Source organism: Brachycentrus maculatus, unplaced genomic scaffold (genome assembly GCF_059751285.1).
Source record: "Brachycentrus maculatus isolate JH-2025_06_01 unplaced genomic scaffold, ASM5975128v1 h1tg000091l, whole genome shotgun sequence".
NCBI lineage: Eukaryota > Metazoa > Arthropoda > Insecta > Trichoptera > Brachycentridae > Brachycentrus > Brachycentrus maculatus.
Window position 1 is genome coordinate 1,189,881 of NW_028280845.1, and position 21,968 is coordinate 1,211,848.

Here is a 21,968-nt window from a genome sequence, read left to right on the forward strand (position 1 = left end):
CATAATATTACATTGTTTCATTATAATTCAGAGTCATCAATTTTAATATTGGTTTAGTAATTCGACCACTTAGTAAAAAATCTACTCAACTAGAGATGGAGGTATACAAACAGTTTTTGTACTATCCACCCAAAGATGTCGTATATCAATTCGATTCTCAAATAAATTTATCACAAATCTACTCAAATAATGATGGAACTGCAAACCGAAACAAGGAAAATACATAGTTGTTTTTTTTAATAGCAACACTTCTACAAATGTCATCCATGTGTAAATTTCTAACGTCAAATCAACGTTGGTTTTAGGTTATGCCAGCCGACGAAATATAAAATAATATTTTTCTTATTATCGCATTCAAGAATTGATTTATTAAAATGGTCTCAGATATAAATTCAACGATACTTTGTACATTTGAAGACAATGTCGAACTTGAAGGTATAAATTTATTTATATGATTTCACCATGTTTTTTCGAATTGTTGATTTTAATTTCATTAAAAATTTGCTTTCTCAATTTTTTATTTCCTCTTTTGAGATACACATCATATTGTTAAACATATCTTCCTACTGTTATTTTGTAAAGATAATTATTAAATATTCTCTTAATACATTTTAAATATATGAATGAAGATTTCATGAAATGTTTTGTGTCATCTCAACTCTCGTTTTTGTTTTATATTATAGGATTACCAGATTTTATCCAACACTTATGGAATGGCGATTGGTCCTCGGTGATGGACAATGCCATTTTTAATAAACATTCCAATGAAACGGACGTCAAAGCATTTATTTTACAATACATCCAATCAAATAAAACAAAGGAGGATCATTCTAAAATTTTGTCCTCTGGGATATCTTTGCTCTTCGCGTTTTGTGAGATAAATTGGACTGGTCCGAATGCGGAAATATCCAAAGATTTGTGCGATAAGTTTTCAAAGTATTACGATGTGTCCGCAGAAGTGTCTAGAAATGAAGAGGAAATTTATCCCACCATTTTGTGTCCTGAATTGCTTTTGATAGCATGTGAAATCTTCAATGGATTATCAGCAGAAAGCGAAGATAAATTGGTTTGTATAATTTTTCTCATTTTTTAAAAAAAATAAAGAAGTATGTATGTTTTTTATTATTTACAAAAATACTTATTTGAAAATGTGTATTTATGTTTTTTTTTATTTTAAGGGAAATATTTGAGTTTTTATTATTTACACAAATATTTAAATTTCATACTATTTCTGTGAGCCTAAGCGGCTCATTATTAGAAATAGCCATCAAATTGTGGTAGAGTGGGTTAGAATCGAAAAACTCTGACTCAAGAGTCCGCCACACTAACCACGGGACCACAACCCGACACAATTATTAAGTCTGGATTACAAAGATATGAGAAAGAGAATGTCTTCTTCAAACCCTCATCCGCACCCGATGATGCATAGGGTACATCATATAAACGCAGTGTCATCTTGATCATTAACACATTTGAGAGATTTTTTAGCGTTTTGATCTCATTCAGTCTACTTCCATACTTTAGGGTTGGACTCTGTTGTGCACTGCCAGTTTAGCTTTCACTGTTAGGCTTTTATTTACTAACTGATTTCAGTGCATCATTCACTCTGTTTTCAGCATTCACTAATTCATTATTCATTATTCATTATTCATTATTCAATAATTATTATTATTATGCTTTGTTTTTATCTTCTAGGTTTCCGTTTGGTGGCAGTTACGCTGCTACGTTTTGTACCAGAAGATTTTAGATGAAAATAGTCCCCGAGTGTACGGAATATTGGAAAATGCCCTGAGTAAACTTTCCGAGTTGGAGAATACATTGGTCGATTCTCCCAAGTTACGAGTTTTACTCAATGTGGAAATGAGTCAAGCGTACTTGATGTATGGAAGAGTACAAGACTCAGATTTTCATATAAATAAAGCTAAAGAGATATCTGGGCTAAGCCTTACATTGAAAGGTTAGTGAAATGTTTAGTTTTCATTTTCAGTTGTTCAATATTGAAGGGGTGGTGATTTCTCTCTTAGAGTTTTAATGTTTTAATAATATTTTAATTACGTATATTTAATCAGGGGGTGCCCAATGATTGATTTGCATGAATAAAACTCACTCTTTCTTGTAAACAGTCTTCAAAGAAAATGATTGAATTACAATTTAGCATAATTTCTCTTTTTAATAATTCTGCCATATCTACAGGCGCATTAATTCCCTGCCATTCAGGGCGCTATGACACTGGACAGGTGTTGTATAAAATTAAAAAAAACAATGTGTGATTATTTTCACCGTGTAAAAGTTATCATAGTCAAAAATAATAATTTCATCTTATATTACTCCTATATAACCTGATAGAGTTAAATCGTTCTAGTTTTTAACATCTCAACATAGATGAAGCTACATTTGAATTATTGATGATTTGTATATGTATGATTGAATATGAAAAATTTGAGTAGTGTGGTTGTCAATCATGGATAGAATAGCGAATTCCTAAATGGAGAAACCCAGATTTGTGAAGAAATATTTGTACACAACCAAAATGTTGTGTACAGTACTTACGATATGTAATGTACCTCAAATAATAAACTTATTATTCTTCTTCGTTGTAGGAGCTTTGGGGAAGCGCACAAAGTATCAGCAAGATGCCATCGCTCAGTTGACGGTGGATGTCGATGTGAAAGAATCATTTGATCGAGTGCCATCTAAACTCACTCACGTCAGTTCTCATCTACTAAATGAATTGAAGCACAACGATGATGTACGATTGGAGAACATTCAATATTCTGACATCAAAGAAAACGTGAATACACAGCTAACAAGCTTGGAACAACAGATTTGCCTCGCTACAGTGTGAGTAGAAATATATTTCAACAATGTATTGTTCTAGCTGAATTTGAAATAAGCATTAAGCAATTATTAGTGTAATTCATCCACATGTCCAATCCTAGGATTTTAATGTGGAATATTATAGGACGCATTGATGGAAAAGTCAATGAACAAATCAATAATGTTAATGCATTTTCTCAGACGAATGTGGCGCAAAATAATATGATAGATGTTCGAATGGAGTGGTGAAATAAGGAAGGAATGCAAAGCTGAGAGGAGCATTTTTGATGAAATTAAGAAACATGTGTTGAGATAGTTGGGAACGAATGAGTGAAGGAAGAATGGTAAAACAAATTTATGAGGTGAATGTAGAGTAGCAGAGGAAGATAGAGGAAAACTTGGCATGATCAGGTATGTCAAACACTTGAAAGCAGTCAGGAGTCAAAATGATTGGCGGGTATGTATGAGGAGATGAGTGAATGTGGAACAGGTGAAGGTTGTTTGCAAAGACAGAGTAGTGTGGCATTCTATTCTCTCCGCCAAAGTGGCGTGGTTGTTAGTTAGTTAGTTAACTTATGAGAAATCAATTGTCACACGAGCCTTATTGGTTACATTTAATTTTTAGTATTACATATCTGTTTAGTACGAAGCTAAACTGATTGCTAATGATGTCCAGTAAGGAGTACGATGTAAGTTTTTAGTATAAATATATTTTTATTGCAGACAATACATACAGCGAGCTCAGCCCAAGGACGAATTGGCGGATGAGGAATTGTTCCCCTTCATAAATCTCCTCCTCGCCCAAGACAGCGGCCCGTGGGCTACAAGAGTCAGTGCGTTCCTCATGAAGTGCAAGATGGAGTCACGTAACAAGAGGACCGTTGAAAGATCCATGATGCAGTGTGAAGAGATAGTCAACAACTTCACCAAACCGCTGCCAAAAGTAACGAGCAGGTAATTTGATATAATTTCCTACTAATATTTAAGCATTTACTTTGTAGTTAGTCATTTTTATTTAATTCCAAAGATGTTTTTCAAAAAACTTGGCACGATCAGGTATCTTAAATACTTGAAAGCGATCAGGTTAGGAGTCGAAACAATCGGCGGGTATGTATGAGGAGATGCATGAACGTGGAAGAGGCGAAGAATGTTTGCAAAGACGGAGTGTTGTGGCGTTCTATTCTCTCTGCCGACAGCTGCGGGGAAGCGGCGTGATGCTTTGTTAGTTAGTTTTTTAAAAAATGTTAAAATGTTTAGTAATGCTAGTATATAACCACTCACCAAGATTTTTGTATACCGGTTTCGAGACGTACCACTCTCTTCCCTAGGTCAATCACTACAACAGCATGCAAACAATACTACTAGTCACTACCATAACGCTATTCACACACTTACAACTAATCAAAATTTGAATCATGTGCGATCAAGAGATTTTGTATTTTGTAAATGAATTCAAACTTCATTTGTTGAATACATTTACAATTAATTATATAAATAGGCTATGTAATAAATAAACATGTGACTACTACTACTGCCATCACGCCGTTTACCCGCAGGGGTAGGCGGAAAGGATGGAACGCCACACTCTTCTGTCCTGACATACACTCCTCGCCTCCTTCACATCCATACATCAAGTCATACATGCCCTCCACGGAGACTTTTGACACCGCCAGATTTTAGGTTCTGATTGATCTGATCGTGTCAAGTCTTTTTCGGTCGTCCTCGTTCTGTTTTCCCTTTCACATGTGAGTTTTATCTTAAAAATTTTGATACGGAACCTAACCTAACCTTATATCGTCCATTATATGTGTTGATTTTTTTTTATGCTGTTGTCACTCGAAACGGATCGCCGGAATAAAACGACAGTTACCTGTATATATTTATTTTTCTTACTGAACATTACATTTTTAGGTTATCTTACCTTTGGGCCAGTGCATTACCCCCAGTCCTCAGCTGGCGCTCACTACTTGCTGATCTTCTCCTGAGTATCGGGTTGGTAAAAGCCGCTCTGGATTTATACCTTCAGTTGCAGCTGTGGGAAGAAGTCATTGCGTGTTATACTGTCTTAGAACTAAGACACAAGGTGAGCAACAAGTAGACTAAAATAAGTTAACTTTTTTGCTTCTGGTTTCCCGATATTTAGATTTTTCAAAATAGAATACGGATAAGGAATGTTTGAGAAACTCTGTTTTTTATATGTTACTCTCTGAACCTTGCGTGTTTTGACACAGCATGTGCTTTCGATAAACTATTACTTATTTAATTCTGCTTTAAAAAACCTTTTCTTTTTAAGACTATTTTTAAGTATCAGAGTGTGTACCAAGAAAATTTATTGAATTTGTTTTATTTTGTAATCTAATTTCCCTTTTATGTCTTCTTCTTCTAACCCTTATCCACACCCAATGGTGCATAGGGCACTGCAACGTATTGATGCAATGTTATCTTGATCGTTAATTATATGAAGGCAAGGTGATCATTCCTGCGCTTCAGTCACCAGTCCTGAGTAATATTAAATAAATATTAGAGCGTAAAATCACTAATATTTATTCTCACCCCCCTGGATCAAACCGGGGACCTCTGCTGGAGCTAAACACGCTGACCATTACACCATGGAGGCGGATCCTTTCCCTTTCCCTTTTATGTAAACCAGATAAATTATATTGAGTCCATGCAGCATCAATTCTTAAGAAAGGTAGTATAAATGATGGGGTCTTATGGGCAAATGAGTTAGTATAAAAAAATCTGTATTTTGCAAAATGCAGAGAAAATATTGACTCAATTACTGTATCTAAAATATTTAATGTATGAATAAATGAATGCATGTATTTATGTGTATCTTTAATTTTTTAATCAATCTGAATCCACGCTATATTTTACACAAATATTTTTCTTTAAGGCTGCTGAAATAATACAGCAACAAATCAATATAAAGCCGACGGTGAAACTATATTGCCTCCTGGGCGATGCCACAGGTATGATTATTATGCTCATGTATACATACTATATCATATTATCATTGTTTATTTACATGTTGTACTTTTATTACGTGATGTTGATTTAATTCCACTATATTTTCAGACGATGTTGAGCAATACAAGATCGCTTGGAATTTCTCAAAACACAGGAGTAGCCGAGCGCAGAGACATTGGGGAAACTATCTGTTTTCGCATAAGAAATATGAAGAATGCATTCCCCACTATCAGAAGTCCTGCGAAATCAACTCTCTCCAGGAAAGCGTTTGGCTCAGATTGGGGTGCATATTTTTTTCTCAATTATAATACAATTATTCTACAATAACTGTTTTTAAACTTTCCCTCCCAGTGATATGTATTTACTACATCTTGACTTTACAAATGAGAATATCAATATAATATATAAGAGATACAGGGCTCAGAACTGTTGTATTCCTCTATAATTTAATTACGTGTTACATAAAAGTATTATAATACATATATAAAGTTATTCATAGGCCTCGGACGCCACACAGAGTGGCTGCTTTGTAAGCCCGCTCCATCAGTTAATTAATTTCTGGCGAATATTTGCATCCAAAATCCGTAAAATTTTACATACTTATAAGTATTGTGTCTGGTGACAATATAAATTTGTAAAAGTGTAAAGATTCCTTATGGTAGTAGTGTAAAGTGAAGAATTATATGTTCCATAATTCTGAACCAAGAATTTGAGGCGTATGAGCGCCCCGGAATTCCTTTCCAAATCCGAACATCTGGGATACCGCCGGCGAAAGCGGAGATTTGTTTGGAAAGGGATGCAAAATCTTGGATGCAATCTCCAAACCGTCGCTACATCCGAAGCTACAACGTTTAAGAAATGGAACGCCGAGAGGGATGGAGACGATACACGTGTGCCCAGTATGGACCCCCCCCCCACACCCCCGCCCCTACCCCGCCGTTGACCGTCATAAATTAAATTAAATAAACAAAAAAGTGAAAATAAACAGTGAACGTTTTAGGTTAGACCATAAACTTAAACAATATATTATAAACAGTGTGTTAAGGGATAAGTGGATGATTTGAGTTTTGTTTTTAGTGTTACTTTTGATATAATTTTAAGCTTATATTAGTACATGTTCTTTGTATATTAGTGTATCTATAATTGAATAATTAACGAATTTATAAGTTTAAGTATGTGCAAATAGGATAATAAAAGTTGTGCGAGAGAATGCCGTTACGTAGCAGTGAGGCTCACCACCCACTATGCAGCGTCTCTCGCGGGGGTGCAAAGAGGAGGATGGAATGCCGCATAGGCGCTTGGAATATCCGAGGAGGAATGGATAAGAAGATGAATGAGTTGTGCGAAAGTATGAAGAGCAAAGCTCTAGACATTGTGTGTGTAAGCGAATGCATGAAAAGGGGAAGTGGTACGTTGGAGCATAATGACACGCTTGTTCTGTGGTCTGGAGTACAGGACACAGAGCGGGCGAGTCAGGGCGTCGCGGCGCTACTATCCCCGAGAATGGTAGAGTGTATGAAAGAATACAAATGTATAAGTGCCAGGCTCATGTGGATCTCCTTCAAGATTGGAGTCACGAGTATCCTTATCGTAATAGGGTATGCTCCTGTGAACTCATCTTCTGAGGATGTGAAACGAGAGTTCTGGGAGAGTGTAAGAGAAGTGCTGACAAATAGAAGATCGAATGAAAGAGTGATTCTAGCAGGTGATTTTAACGGATGGGTAGGCACTCGGAGGGATGGCTTCGAATCAGCCTTAGGTATGTTTGGTGATAACAGAACGAATGGTAATGGGAATAGTCTGCTCGAGTTGTGTCTGGAATGGAACCTCTTTATTTCGAATACTTTTTTCGATCATAAGGGGATCCATCAGTATACGTGGGAGAGAGGGAATGAAAGGACCATAATCGATTATGTTGTTGTTGACTCGAGATTGAGGAGAAATACAATCGATACGAGAGTATTTAGAGGGGCTGAAATGGAGTCGGACCATTTCCTCGTCGTATCGAGAGTAATTCTGTTCCGTGGATGGCGGTCCAGGAACAAAACTGTTCCGGTTTCATCTAGAGTCAAAGTTGAAAAACTACAAGTCGAGAATGTAAGTAAGTCGTATGAAAGGGATGTGAATGAAAGATTGAATGCAAGGAATATGGATATGAATGTAGACGATACCTGGGAGCACATCAAATCGTGTATGTATGAGTCAGCAAAGAGTGTATGTGGAGTTGCGATCCAAGGTAGAAAAAAAGGAGATGCATGGTGGGATGAGGGCATGAAAGGACTTGTCTCTGAGAAGAAGAATGCTTGGCTAAATATGTTAGCAGTTAACGATGTTAAGAGTGAACTTTTTAAAATAATGAAAGATCGGTATAAAGAATGTAAGAGAAAAGTGAAAATGGGAGTAAAAGAACGGAAAGATCGTCTAAAGAGAGAAGAAGGTATGAAAATGTCAACCCACTTTCAAGAAAACATTAAGCTTTTCTGGAAAGAGGTAAAGAACGCAAAAAATGAGACTGAAAATGGAGGTATGAAAGTTATCAAATCAAATGATGGTAAAATATTGACGAATGAAAGTGAAGTGAAAGAAAGATGGAAAGAATACTTTATGGAAATTTATGAAAGTAACGGCAATGTCTCCACCGAGACACCCATAGAGGCAAGGGTGAGTGAGGGTATGGTATGTGAGATAAGTATGTCAGAAATAACGAATGCCTTAAAATTAATGAGGAACGGTAAGGCTGTTGGGTATGATAATATTGCTATAGAGTTTGTAAAATGTGGTGGACTGACCACCCTCACATGGATTCACAGACTATTTAACCTGTGTCTTGAGGAAGGATACACACCTCTGGATTGGAGACGGGCAGTAATCATGCCTCTATTCAAGGGAAAGGGATCTCGCGCAGAGTGTGGGAATTATAGGGCGATAAGCCTGCTAAGCTCTGTCGGTAAACTCTATAGTAAGATTATAATTGAAAAAGTTAGAATGGTGACGAAAGAACGGATTTGGGATGTGCAAGGTGCTTTTATGAGTGGAAGAGGTTGCACAGATCAAATTTTTGCACTACGAATGCTGACGGAAAAGTTTTTGGCTAAAAATCAGAAACTCTTCTGTGCTTTCGTGGATTTGCAGAAAGCGTATGATAAGGTTGATAGGATAAAATTATGGAGCGTGCTGGAAAAATATGGAGTAGACGATAAACTTATACAAGCAGTTGCTTCCCTCTACGAGGGCAGCACAGCTAGTATAAGAGTGAATGGGGACATTACATCATGGTTTGCAATATCCAAAGGCGTAAAGCAGGGATGTGTAATGTCACCATGGTTGTTTAATCTCTATATGGACCATTGTATGAAAGAGATTGAAAGTATGGGAGTCGGAGCGAAAATGATGAATATAACTGTTAGTTGCTTGCTGTATGCGGATGACGCCGTACTGCTAGCGAGCAGCGCGGAGGACTTGCAACTAATAGTGTCAAGAATGTACGATGTATGTATGGAAAATGATCTGGCAATGAATGAAGGTAAGTCAAAGGTCATGGTGTTTGAAAGAGAGAAAGATTTGACAGAATGCAAGATTATCGTGCACAATGAATCCCTAGAACAGGTGCAAGAATTTTTATATCTAGGAAGCATGTTCACAAGGGATGGAAAAGTGGATAAGGATATTGAGAGAAGAGTGAATGCAGGGAATAGAATAAATGGTGCTTTTAACAGAGTGATTGGGAATAAGAGTATGTCCATGGAAGCCAAGCTAGCGGTTCACAACGGCGTGCTAGTACCGACACTAATGTATGGAAGCGAAACATGGAACTGGCAAAGGAAGGATGAAAGCAGAGTGAATGCTGTTGAAATGCGCTCCCTCAGACGAATGTGTGGAAAATCATTGTATGACAGAATTAAAAACGATGATATAAGAAAGGAATGTAAGGCTGAACGAGGAATAATTGAAAAGATTAGAAAGAGCTCCTTGCGGTGGTATGGACATGTGGAGCGAATGGATAGCGAGAGAATGACTAAGAAAATATATGTGGCGAATGTGAGAGGGAAAACAGAACGTGGACGACCGAAAAAGACTTGGCACGATCAGATCAATCAGAACCTAAAATCTGGCGGTGTCAAAAGTCTGCGTAATCGGAGGGCATGTATGACTAGATGTATGGATGTGAAGGAGGCTAGGAGTGTATGTCAGGACAGAAGAGTGTGGCGTTCCATCCTCTCTGCCTACCCCTGCGGGGAAACGGCGTGATGGTAGTAGTAGTAGTAGTAGTATAAAGTTATTCATTTGCAGCAACGGAAATAAATAATTTGTGAAAAAATATGGTATAAAATCACCAATACACAAACGTTTCTCAGTGTGTGTTCTCGTTTCTCATGCTTTACATATACGTGCATGTCTTAGCGTGTTTAGAAGCGTCAGTCGTGCGCAGGTCGTCTTGCGCAGTGGTCGTCTAGCTACGCTAGTTATTGTGGCTACTCGCAATGTATTTTTTCTCGTTGTCACTTACTAGAGCTATCATTACAAAGTTGTTACATTTCAATTTCAACTGTGACCAATGAAAGCAACATTTAAGAATATTCACATTTTTCCCGTTTTTAAATCACATTTTCAAATGGTGTACAAAATACATATCACTGTAGTACGTGGAAGTTTTTTAGCACTGTAAGAAAAAGGTTGAAACTGGTGCACTTATTATAACCTAACCCATTGGTCGGCAAAGTGTGGCTCCGGAGCCGCATGCGGCTCTTTGACCTTTTAAGTGCGGCCCCGGCACAAATATTCGCTTCAAAAAGATTGTTCGCATGAATACTTGACGTATTCTTGCGAACAATCTTTTTGAAGCATGAACCTTATTAAAAGCAAATGAAGAAACCGTCTTATTGACGAGAACCTGGAGTCGTGCTAAAAATAACGACGTATAATCCTGAATTGATCAAACTTTCAAAGGAGATACAGGGACATTATTCGCAATAAGTAGTGTTCTTACGAATATTTACTTTCAAAAGATTTTTTATCAATGAATGAAATCCTTACTATGTGTGAAATCAACCTAAAGAAAATATTGAGTATTCCCGTAATTTAATAAAAGTCAAAAATAATAATAGAATTGGCTAATAAGTTTGCCGACCACTGACCTAACCTTACCACCCTGACCTAAGAGGGGGATTCAAACAATGTTTCACTTGATAACTTTTTAATCATTCAAATTTTTAGATACTTCAGAATGAGCAAGGTTAAAATCCTTTTTTTTGTACATTAAATTTGAATTTATATTATTTTATAGTTACGCCGCAATGACTGTCGAATGCTGGGAACTAGCCGCTACAGCCTACAGACGTTACACTTATCTGGAGCCGCATTCGTTTGAGGCTTGGAATAATCTGGCTAAAATATATGTGAAGCAAGGCAATAAGGAGAGGGCGTATAAGGCTCTCAGCGAAACAATCAAATTCAACTATGATAACTGGAAGGTATAGCATTATATCCACCTATGTAGTGTTATTTTGATTTGGAATACATGAAGCCAAGGTGATCAAACAGTTCTGCGGTTCAGATACCAGTCTAGGGTGAAATTCAGTATAATTTTTATTTAGCACTAACTTTGTGATTTTCCATTTTATAATTAAAATGTAACTTTGTTTTAAAATCACTATAATTAATTTATAATAAAATATTTATAGTGATTTTCAAACAAAGTTACATTTTGATTATGAAATTTAATAATTTAATAATTATAGCCATATCAGTGTTATTTTACATTTTGACTACTGTGCCAGTCATCGGTGGCCGACACACATCCTAGTTGCGCCTTCCGAAATCCAATCACTCGGACGAATGTGCTGCAAAACGATGTATGATAGATGTTCAAATGGGGAATGAATGCAGGCCTGAGATAAGCATTACCAATAAAATTAGCAAATTATTTTTTGACATTTCATCAAAGATGAAGAAGAATATGGAAGTCTGGGCATTTACGGGGCTTACGACCGTCATAGGCTGGTTTAAGTGATCACTTTACACACGTGTAACATTCACCAATTCTACCCATTATTGACAACCACACTACTCAAATTCTTGGAAGTTCTATATATATGAACCAATTTAGAAACTTTGTTCTTGAATCACTAGAACTTCACTAGAGACATCTATTGGTGAGATGTGAAGATGTGAATCCAGATTTTGTGAACAAGTATTTGGACACACTCAAAATGTTGTAAAATTAGCAAAGGTTTGTTGATGTGATTTGCGAAATAAACGAGTGAGAAAATAAAGTTAAAATAAAATTATGAGAGGAGAAAATAGGAGGAGAGGAAGACCGAGGAAAACTTGGCATGATCAAGTATGTCACAAACACTCGAAAGTGGTCAGGTCATGAGTCAGGAATAATTAGTGGGTATGTAATGAGGTGATGCATGGATATTGAAGAGGTAAAGATTGTTTGCAAAGAGCGTGGCGTTGTATTCTTTTCTCTCTGTCCACCCCTGCGGAGAAGTAACATGATAGTTAGTTAGTTAGTATTTAAATCATGTTTTTCCACAAAGTTAATGTCAGTTGGGCATGTTTTCGGAATGCCCAAAAAATGAACTATATCCCAGCAAAACCGGCATATTTTAAACTTAATATTTACCCGCTACAGAAAGTGTTGTTTTTGCATTATGAAGAAAAGGTATTGTTTAATTATTTTTTTGAATATAATAAATATTTTTCAAATGGAGAAAAATCCTTTAGGTTTTACCCAAAGAGATCTGTTGCACAGTAAAAAGTTCAATTAGTGGCTTGATATTTATTTAAAATACATTTTATTATATTTATAAACTTTAAAAACGTTCTGCTGAAAAATCAAGTTTTTTGATTTATGATGTTGTTGAAAGGAGTGAGCGATATGTACATATTTAAAAATCTGGTTAAGTTATGGTATTTTTTATTAATTTTAATCCTTTTTAGGTGTGGGACAACATGCTGGTAGTTAGCATAGATACAGGGCATTTCGATGATGTGGTGCGGAGCTACCACAGACTTCTTGATTTGCGCACTAAACATTTGGATCTTGAGGTACTAACATTGCTTGTGAAAGCTGTCTTACAAGATTGCGTTGATTATGAAGGAAATCGTGCTAAAAGGTATGTCTTTTATGATTTTTTTTTTTACGTTTTTTAAATTTTTGTTTAATATCAGACACTTGATTATTCACGCTACGGATAATATATCAATAATATAGGTGGCTCAACTTGAGATAAAACATGTCGCTCACTCCTTTTAAGAACGTCATAAATAAAAAATGGTCAATTTTCAGTTGTGCATGTTTTCGGAATGCCCAGAAAATGTTCAATTCTCAGCAAAAGCGGCATATTTTAAACATAATATTTACCCGCTACAAAGCAGAAAGTGTTGTTTTTGCATTTTCAAGAAAAGGTATCGTTTAATTATTTTTTTAAATATACTTAATATTTTTTAAATGGGGAAAAAACCTTCAGGTTTTAGCTAAAAAGATCTGTTGCACAGTAAAAAGTTCAATAAGTGGCTTGATATTTATTTTTAATACATTGTATTATATTTTTAAACTTTAAAAACGTTCTCCTGAAAAATCAAGTATTTTGATATATGACGTTCTTGAAAAGAGTGAGCGATGTATGTTTTTTTTTAAATATATGGATAAAAAAATATATGTGAACTGATTCGGAATGAATCTCATCTATGTTCAAATGGAGTAAGATATATATATGTATATACTTCACAAATTTCTTAGCTGATGGTGCCATAATCAGCCAAACTACCAAATCTGAATTGAATTACTACCCATATATGAAATGGATTCAAGCGTATAAACAAGTATTAAAAATTAATGCAATTTCTATGTTCACTTGTGGGCAGAATAGTGAGCGTTACACAAGTGTATAAAGTGTTCACTTATTCCAGCCAAATCCCAAGTCCTAAGTTCTGGGATGCCCAAAACTATCATCTTTCACAATAATTGTTTCACGTCAAGTTAAGAATCCTATAATATATTTTTTTTTAACATAAGAAGGAAAATTTGAGTCGTTTTTTTTGTTTTTTTTAGAATCACAACTAAGATTTTGGAACTGTTTGGAAGAATAACAGCCGCACACCCAAACGAAGCTAGATTGTGGCAGCTGTACTCAGATATTAGTCCCAATTCATTATTGAAGGGACAAAGATTATTGAAGGCTTATAATTCAGTAAAAATGGTATGTGTTTTTGGTTAATGAAATACATATTAAGACTTGTTAATAATTTCATGTTTTTTTTCTGACATCACAATATATGTAGCCTGTGTTCAAACAACATGGAGACTGACGTCATAAAACAAAATGTACTTTATTTAGAAGTTACATGTTTGAGTTCCCTTCAAAATATTCACCTATCCCAACAGTGTTTCCACTTTTGGAAACAGTCCTGAAACGCTTTGTTTGTGATGTCCTTCAGCTCTTTTGGCGTTGTCGTTTTATCAGCTTCAGACCATTCAGGTGTCAGAACACGTGAGTGAACAAGCTAAACGCTCGATCATTGTTCTTCCCTACCCGCCCTACTCACCTGATCTCTCTCCTTATGACTTCTTGTCCCCCAAACTCAAAAAACCTTTGAAAGGAAGTAGATTTGAGACGATTCCCGAGATTAAGACAAACAAGACAAAAAAAACTGAAGGATATTAAAAAAGAAGTGTTCCAGGACTGTGTCCAAAAATGGAAATACCGTGAGGGTGGGTGTGTGCGTTAGGGAGTTGAATACTTGGAAGTGGATCCAGACACGTAACTTTCGCATAAAATATATTTTGTTTTATGACGTCAGTTTACGTATTAATTGCATAGGCGAAGTATGCGACAAGTCATTTTCTAATTAAAATGCAACATTCCTGGCGCATATGTTACAGTTTATTTATAAGCATGATTAATTAGATATTTTAAAATATTTCTTCATTTTACAGCAAGATACCTGGGTTTCCGATTTGAAGCTTTGTGAAGAAGTCCTGGATATTGTTGAATCACTCGGAGTCAACAGTTTGCAATCTATAACCGAAACCAACGAAGACGACAAGACACAAGTCTGGCAGCTGGTTTCCTCGGCACGGCTTACTACACAAGCTGTTGTGAGGGCCGTCTCAAATAAAAAATATGAACAGTTTGATGATAAAATTTCTGTATTACAAGAATGTTTGCAGAAATTAACATCAGAACTGGAAAAAAGATAAAAATATAAAATGGCATAATACCTATCTGTATTTACATGTTTTATATTTTTGAATATTTTTTTAAAAACCTTTTACTCGAATAAATTGAATAAACACAAATTTCCTGTTTTATTTTTTTTTAACAAAATTCTAGCACTGTGGCTGGCGTAGATAAAACAATTCTGAATTTTTTCTAACCCCTATCCGCACCAAATGGTACAAAAGGCACTGCTTCGGAAACTATGATGCAGAGTTTTCTTGCTTGTTAATTACATGAAGACATGGTAATCAGACTCCAGAATAATTTAATTAAATATTACAGTGAAAACTATACATTTTGACCTCCCTAGCAGTCTAACCTGCGACCATCAGCAGTGTACCCAAGCGCTCCAACCGCCATGCTACTTACATAGCCGTATACATATTGTACTTAAAACTCCGACAGCTTACTGCTTATTGCATCATAAATATAATGCATTTGGTTTATTTTTAGAATTGCAAAACCACTGTATTCTATTAATAATTTGAACATTCCTAGATTTAATGTAAATAATCCTATTATTGTATTCATAAGTCTAATGAAAAACAATTTTATTATGTAAAATAAAAGAAATATTGAATAAACTTTAAATATTTTAAAAGTACCTACCAGAAACATTCGAAACCTGACCACTAAATTATACACACATGTACACAAAATTTAAATCTGTCAAAAGGCGTTTGACGTTTCTCTCAATTAGCTGTCACTTTACTATTTTTATAAAACGGCTTTTGAGTTATAATGTTCGTATTCACGGGATAATTGTCAAAATATCTGGAAAAATCCAAAGCGTGGTAAAAATGGCGGAAGCGTTAAGTGACGACGGCATTTTGGAAGGCTTCTTGTGCCCCATATGCAAAGCTGACCTGAAATCACCCAACCAGTTGACCGCTCATTTTGAGACTCTGCACCAAGAAGAGCAGGATGTCTTAAAATCTCTGAAGGTTATGTTCGGCAAAGCCAAAAAGAAGATACTCAACTTGGACGAGACCGCGTTGAAAGAAACATTCGACCGGACTTTGAGGATTGCCCCGGATAATTTCTCTGATTTCCACGAACCGCAAGAATTCGGAAGCTCCAGGAGCATTTCGGAATATTATAAAGCTGTTAGATCGGCGAAGCTAGAGAGATACGCCGCCGAAACTAACAAGTTGCTGATAAGGTTAGATAAACTTGTAGCCAACATGCCGACCGATCAAAGTCTCAGGAAGCATCATGAACAAGAAGTTAGTATTTCTAGTATTCAGTAATAGTCGTATGTCAAATCAAATCAAAATTAATAGTAGTTTATCAACACCGCATAAAACGAAAAATATAAGGAAAGAATGCAAGGCTGAGATAAGCGTTATTGATAAAATTAAAAAAGGTGTGTTGAGATGGTTTGGGCGTGTGAATGAAACGGAACAGTGAAACAAACTTTTTAGTATCTTTTTTTTTTTTTCCTTGGGGGTCAAGGGATCTTGCATCCCTTATGTCACCGCGACCATGTCAGGTCTATTGTGACTTTTTAGTATCTTTAGCATTAGAGTGAAATTAAGAAAGGTGTGCTGAGATGATTTGGGCATGTGAATCGAATGAGTCAAGAAAGAACAGTGAAATAAATTTATGAGGCAAATGTAGTAGATAACGGAAGCCGAGGAAGACTTAGCATGATCAAGTATTTCAAATACTTGGGAGTGGTCAGGCCAGATGTCGGAATAATCAGTATGTATGAGGAGATGCATGGATGCGGAAGAGGCAAAGATTGTTTGCAAAGACAGATTGGGGTGGTATTCTATTCTCTCCGCCTACCCCTGTGGAGAAGCGCCGTGATGGTTAGTTAGTTAATTACGATTTTCTTTATTTTTTTATCTATGGATGAGATTTTGTATTGAACCTGTAGACTGCCAAATCGCAAGATTTTCATGCAGTTAACTCCGACTGCTTAGCGCATTTAATCCGTTTCTGACATTGTACCCCTATCATTCCGCGACATATCGCGCACTCCTTTCAACAACGTCAAATATCAAAAATTGTCAATTTTCAGTTGTGCATGTTTTCGGAATGCCTAGAAAATGTACTATATCCCAGGAAAAGCGGCATATTTTTAACTTGATATTTACCCGCTACAGGGCAGAAAGTGTTGTTTTTGATTTTAAATATAAGGTATTGTTTAATTTTTTTTTTAAATATACTAAATATTTTTCAAATGGAGAAAAAAACCTTCAGGTTTTACCTAAAAAGATCTGTTGCACAGTAAAAAGTTCAATAAGTGGCTTGATATTTATTTTTAATACATTTTATTATATTCTTAAACTTGAAAACGATCTCCTAAAAAATCAAGTTTTTTGATATATTGCGTTGTTGAAAAAAGTGAGCGATATTGCAAATTTTAATTTATTATTAGATTAAAACCAATATTTTTAGCTTTTCCACTTTTTTATTTGACCAGCGACCGGGTTTCGTCGTTACCGACATCATCAGACTGGTGACGACATCATCAGATTGCAAATTTTGTTTAGATTTGATTATTTCTTTATTTGTTTGTTTAGATAGTACCGTGGTTGGATGGGTCGTCTGTAAGATTGTGTCCGGGATGTGCTAAAGCCTTCAATATAGCGAGAAGACAACATCACTGTCGACTCTGCGGATCTATCCTGTGTCACGATTGTTCCTGCTTTTTCGACATCAACGTTGCAAGTAAGATTTATAATTGTTTTATTGATTTTTTAAGTTTAAATTACTGTTATTTACTTTGTGACGTTGAACATTTTTAACTGCTTTGACAAGGGTCACAACCCTCAGTAATGAGAACTAAGACGGAGAAGAAATTTACTTTCATGTTTTAAAGGCTGTTATTTACCTTCAACGTTGAACGTTTTCAACTGCTTCGAAAAGGGTCACAACCCTCACAACTCACAAGGACTAAGACGGAGAAGATATTTACTTTCAAGTTTTAAAAACTGTTATTTACTTTGGTTTTTAAAATCATATACTTAATTAACATCATTGCTTACTTAAAAATCAAAGAACTGTTTAAAACCATGCCTTTATTGACATAGCGAGTGCTTTAGCGTAGAATTTTCACTCATGAATTCCATGAAATCATAGTAACTCGGATTCACTTTGCAATTACCGGGAATTGAACAATGGACAGTTTAACAGCCGACAATGCCCGGTGCCAGTCATATACACCTTATAGTTGCCTAATTTAATTGAGTTTATTGATTTCAGGATGTATGATTGACCCATCAGTAGAAGTGAGCAAACTCCCCGCCAATTCCGATCCTACAAAGACTGGTTTACGACTCTGCGAACATTGCTACAACTTAATAGAGCTTCGTAAGCAGATGCAGGAGAGCAGAAATTCTAAAACTATCCTCGTGACGGGCTACGAACAAATGCGAAGTATCATGGAGCAAGCGTCACCGGCGGTAGCTATGTATAACAAGGTAAAGGCACTTCCATGTCGATTTCTATATTTCTTCTCTTCGAGTTAGAAAGTTTCATTGATCAAGAAAGATATATTTTTGATGAAACGTTTGTAGAAGAAAAATCTATGCAAAGCGTAGCCAAAAGTTTATATTTCATTATATTATATTCATGCCTCTGTGGTGTAATGGTTAGCATTTTTAGCTACCGTGCTGGAGGTCCCGGGTTCGATTCCCAGGGGGGTGAAAATAAATATTAGTGATTTTACACTCTTCTTCTTTTTGTGTCATATCAGGTCCCCTGTTGTCGACTATCACTTGAGAGTAATTATCCCAATATTTGTTTAATATTACTCTGAACTGATTCCTGAAGCTCAGGAATGGATCCCCTTGCCTTCACAAGATAACACTGTGTCAATCCAATGCAATGCTCTAATGAGTGCAGATAAGGGTTAGAAAAAAATTAATGATTGGGTTTACCACATTTGATTTGAACCTCTTATACATATTATTTTTAAACAATTTCTATACTAACTAAAAACTAGTCTCAATATTTTCATATTTAAAGCATTTACTTTGTGATTAGTCGATTTTACTTATTTATTTTTTACAAAAATGTTAATGATATTAGTATATAACGGTGAGTGGTTGTATACTAATATTATTAACATTTTTGTAAAAAAATAATTGCAGGGGTTGGCAGAGAGTTTTGAAACGCCACACCACTCTGTCTTTGCGAAAATTCTCCGCCTCTCCTCACACATACCCGCCGATTGTTTCGACAAATTGTTTCGACGATTGTTTTGACGTTTATTTAACAATTTCAAACCCTTTTTATTATTATCTGACACTGGATTATTCGTCCTACGGATGATATATTATAGGTGTGTCAACTTATAATTTCAGATGTGTTTGAGCCTAAAGGCTGGTGAGACTACGTACCATCTGTCCGATGCGAATATTCTCAAATCCAGGATAGCGAAATATGCCGAGGGCATCGATAGTTTGAGTAAACAGATTTCAGCACTCCAAATCGCCCAGCCGGGAAGTCGAACTAATAAATTACAGATTGCTATCCGTCAAGCCGCTATTCACTTCATAAAAGTAAGATCTAAAATTATTTACTCATTTGTTACTGTTAACACATTAAATTTAAACGTTTAAAGATAATTTATTTTGTAATAAATATGTCCGCCTCCGTAGTGTAATGGTCAGCACGCTCGGCTACCGTTACCCGTTACCGGCTACCCGGGTTCGATTCCCAGGGGGGTCAAATAAATATAAGTGATTTTTTCACTCTAATATTTATTCCATATTACCCTGGACTGGTACCTGAAGTTGAGGGCTGATCACCTTTCCTTCATGTGATCAAGATAACACTGCGTTTTATGATGCAGTGCCCTTTACACCATTGGTGTGCGGATAAGGGTTTGAATAATTGAATAAATATTACTGTCTCATTTGTTTTTCATCATTTAAATGTTTTATATAACTAACAAATATATTTTATTATCCTAGCTTTATATGTAGTTCAGTTATGTTTATTTATTGTGTTTTATTTTTAGGAAGAACTTTTGACATTAAACTCTCTACCGAGCGAAACTGAAATAGCGGAAATTAGAAGACTGAAACAAGAAGCCGCAGAAAAAAGAATAGAGCAAGAAAGAAGACAGATGCAGCTGAATCTTGCTAAAAGAAAGGCTTTGGAGGAACAGAGTGGGGTAAAGAGAAGAGATACTGAAGGATGGACGGTTAGTTTATATATTTTATCAGCAGTATATAAATTTTTACTTGCAGTTAGTGTATATTTTACTTGCAACTTCTAACTAGAATCCAAATAACAACTCTAAATCTGAGTAAAATACAACACACTAAATTTTAATTAAAATTAAATTAACATTTTCATTTCAGTTGTATTATATAGATGTCATGTAAATCTTGTGATTCTGATAGTTATCTCCGTTATATTCTTTTATTCAGGTGGCCGTCCCTGTTATATGTATTGTGTGATTCAGTTGTTAATTATTGTTATATTGTGTGATTCAGGTCATTATCTCTATTATTTTGTGATTCAGGTGGTTATATCTGTTATATTGTGATATTCAGGTGGTCCTCCCTGTTATATTGTGTGATTCAGGTCATTATCTCTATTATTTTGTGATTCAGGTGGTTATATCTGTTATATTGTGATATTCAGGTGGTCCTCCCTGTTATATTGTGTGATTCAGGTCATTATCTCTATTATTTTGTGATTCAGGTGGTTATATCTGTTATATTGTGATATTCAGGTGGTCCTCCCTGTTATATTGTGTGATTCAGGTCATTATCTATATTATTTTGTGATTCAGGTGGTTATATCTGTTATATTGTGATATTCAGGTAGCCCTCCCTGTTATATTGTGTGATTCAGGTCATTATCTCTATTATTTTGTGATTCAGGTGGTTATCTCTGTTATATGTATTGTGTATTTCAGTTGCTTATCTGTGGTCTGTCTGATTTAGATGGTGAAACACACTGACGCTCTCCCGGATGGCGATGTTGATGATCCGTTAGTCGAGCAAATGAATATTATACGAGGTTATATAAAGCAAGCCCGAAATGAACTGAGATTTGAAGAGGTAAGAAAACTTGTTTAATTCCCTCAAAATACTTAAATAAATACTTGGACATTATCAAACACACTCTAGTGTTGAGTGTTTGATAATGTCCTAAGAAGACGAAACGCGTCATGTATTAACATATACATAAATAAATGTAGAATTCAATCCAACAAACCTTGTTTTATTTTGGATATATTACCCAACAATAACTGTTTTATTTTTATATTTGAATATTTCAATTTATTTTTTTTAGGTAGCGATACTGGAACGGAACCTTAAAGAGCTTAAACATGAGTACTATTTACAAAATTTACAAAGTCCTCTGAGTGATAAGAATTGACACTTTTCCACGTAACTACATATTGATACATATTATGTAAATTATTTTTAAGATATAATGTTATAGCGTAATCTCTCTTCACACATCTTTATTAAATTAATATTTATATAAGCTCTGCACAATGTTCACAGCTAAATATTCAATATATTATATTTGAATATAAAAAATACCATTTTCCATTCACTATTTGTTTGTTTTTATTGATTCCTTTCCTTGCTTGTTAATATGTAATTTATATATGAAGTTTAAAAAAAGTAGCGAATACTGGGAATAGAGTGAATGGCGCTCTGAAATCCTATCAGCAAAAGCTAAACTAGTAGTACACAATGAGTCCTAGTTCCAACCCTAATGTATGGAAGCAAAGCATGAGTTAGCAAAAGAACATAAAAAATAATCCAGTCGAAAATAGATTTCTTGTGCGACAAAATGATGTATGATAGATATTCAGATGATGATACAAGGAAAGAATGCAAGGCTGAGGTAAGCATTACTGATAAAATTAAGAAAGTCGTGTTGAAATGGTTTGGGCATGTGAATCGAATGAGAATGAAGAATGGTAAAATAAATTTATGAGGTGAAATGAAGATCGAGGAAAACTTGACT

General features: G+C 35.4%; 2 protein-coding genes across 2 annotated transcripts; both read left to right on the forward strand.

Moving 5' to 3' along the window:
* Positions 1-262: 262 nt before the first annotated feature.
* On the forward strand, positions 263-15,094 carry LOC148310567 (tetratricopeptide repeat protein 27). Its single transcript, XM_088258207.1, has 12 exons — positions 263-435; positions 684-1,066; positions 1,696-1,957; positions 2,601-2,841; positions 3,541-3,771; positions 4,729-4,900; positions 5,714-5,789; positions 5,896-6,070; positions 11,072-11,258; positions 12,733-12,908; positions 13,847-13,994; positions 14,732-15,094. The coding sequence occupies exons 1-12, from the start codon at positions 375-377 to the stop codon at positions 14,993-14,995; spliced, it is 2,376 nt and encodes a 791-aa protein (XP_088114333.1). The 5' UTR covers positions 263-374; the 3' UTR covers positions 14,996-15,094.
* A 585-nt stretch (positions 15,095-15,679) lies between these two features.
* Rbsn-5 (Rabenosyn-5) lies at positions 15,680-21,551 on the forward strand. The gene is made up of 7 exons (XM_088258148.1): positions 15,680-16,240; positions 17,546-17,693; positions 18,228-18,445; positions 19,331-19,528; positions 19,990-20,175; positions 20,927-21,043; positions 21,279-21,551. Exons 1-7 carry the CDS (start codon positions 15,815-15,817, stop codon positions 21,363-21,365), a joined length of 1,380 nt encoding a protein of 459 aa, XP_088114274.1. The 5' UTR covers positions 15,680-15,814; the 3' UTR covers positions 21,366-21,551.
* The last annotated feature ends 417 nt before the right edge of the window (positions 21,552-21,968 follow it).

What these genes read in the sequence shown, in the direction of transcription:
- Rbsn-5 (XM_088258148.1), top strand. Translation starts at nt 15,815, where the DNA reads ATGGCGGAAGCGTTAAGTGACGACGGCATTTTGGAAGGCTTCTTGTGC. An exon ending in CGGTAGCTATGTATAACAAG is followed by an intron (nt 18,446 to 19,330) that starts GTAAAGGCACTT and finishes TTATAATTTCAG; the next exon opens with ATGTGTTTGAGCCTAAAGGC. An exon ending in ATGAACTGAGATTTGAAGAG is followed by an intron (nt 21,044 to 21,278) that starts GTAAGAAAACTT and finishes TATTTTTTTTAG; the next exon opens with GTAGCGATACTGGAACGGAA.
- LOC148310567 (XM_088258207.1), top strand. Translation starts at nt 375, where the DNA reads ATGGTCTCAGATATAAATTCAACGATACTTTGTACATTTGAAGACAAT. An exon ending in CCTCCTGGGCGATGCCACAG is followed by an intron (nt 5,790 to 5,895) that starts GTATGATTATTA and finishes CTATATTTTCAG; the next exon opens with ACGATGTTGAGCAATACAAG. An exon ending in CTTATAATTCAGTAAAAATG is followed by an intron (nt 13,995 to 14,731) that starts GTATGTGTTTTT and finishes TTCATTTTACAG; the next exon opens with CAAGATACCTGGGTTTCCGA.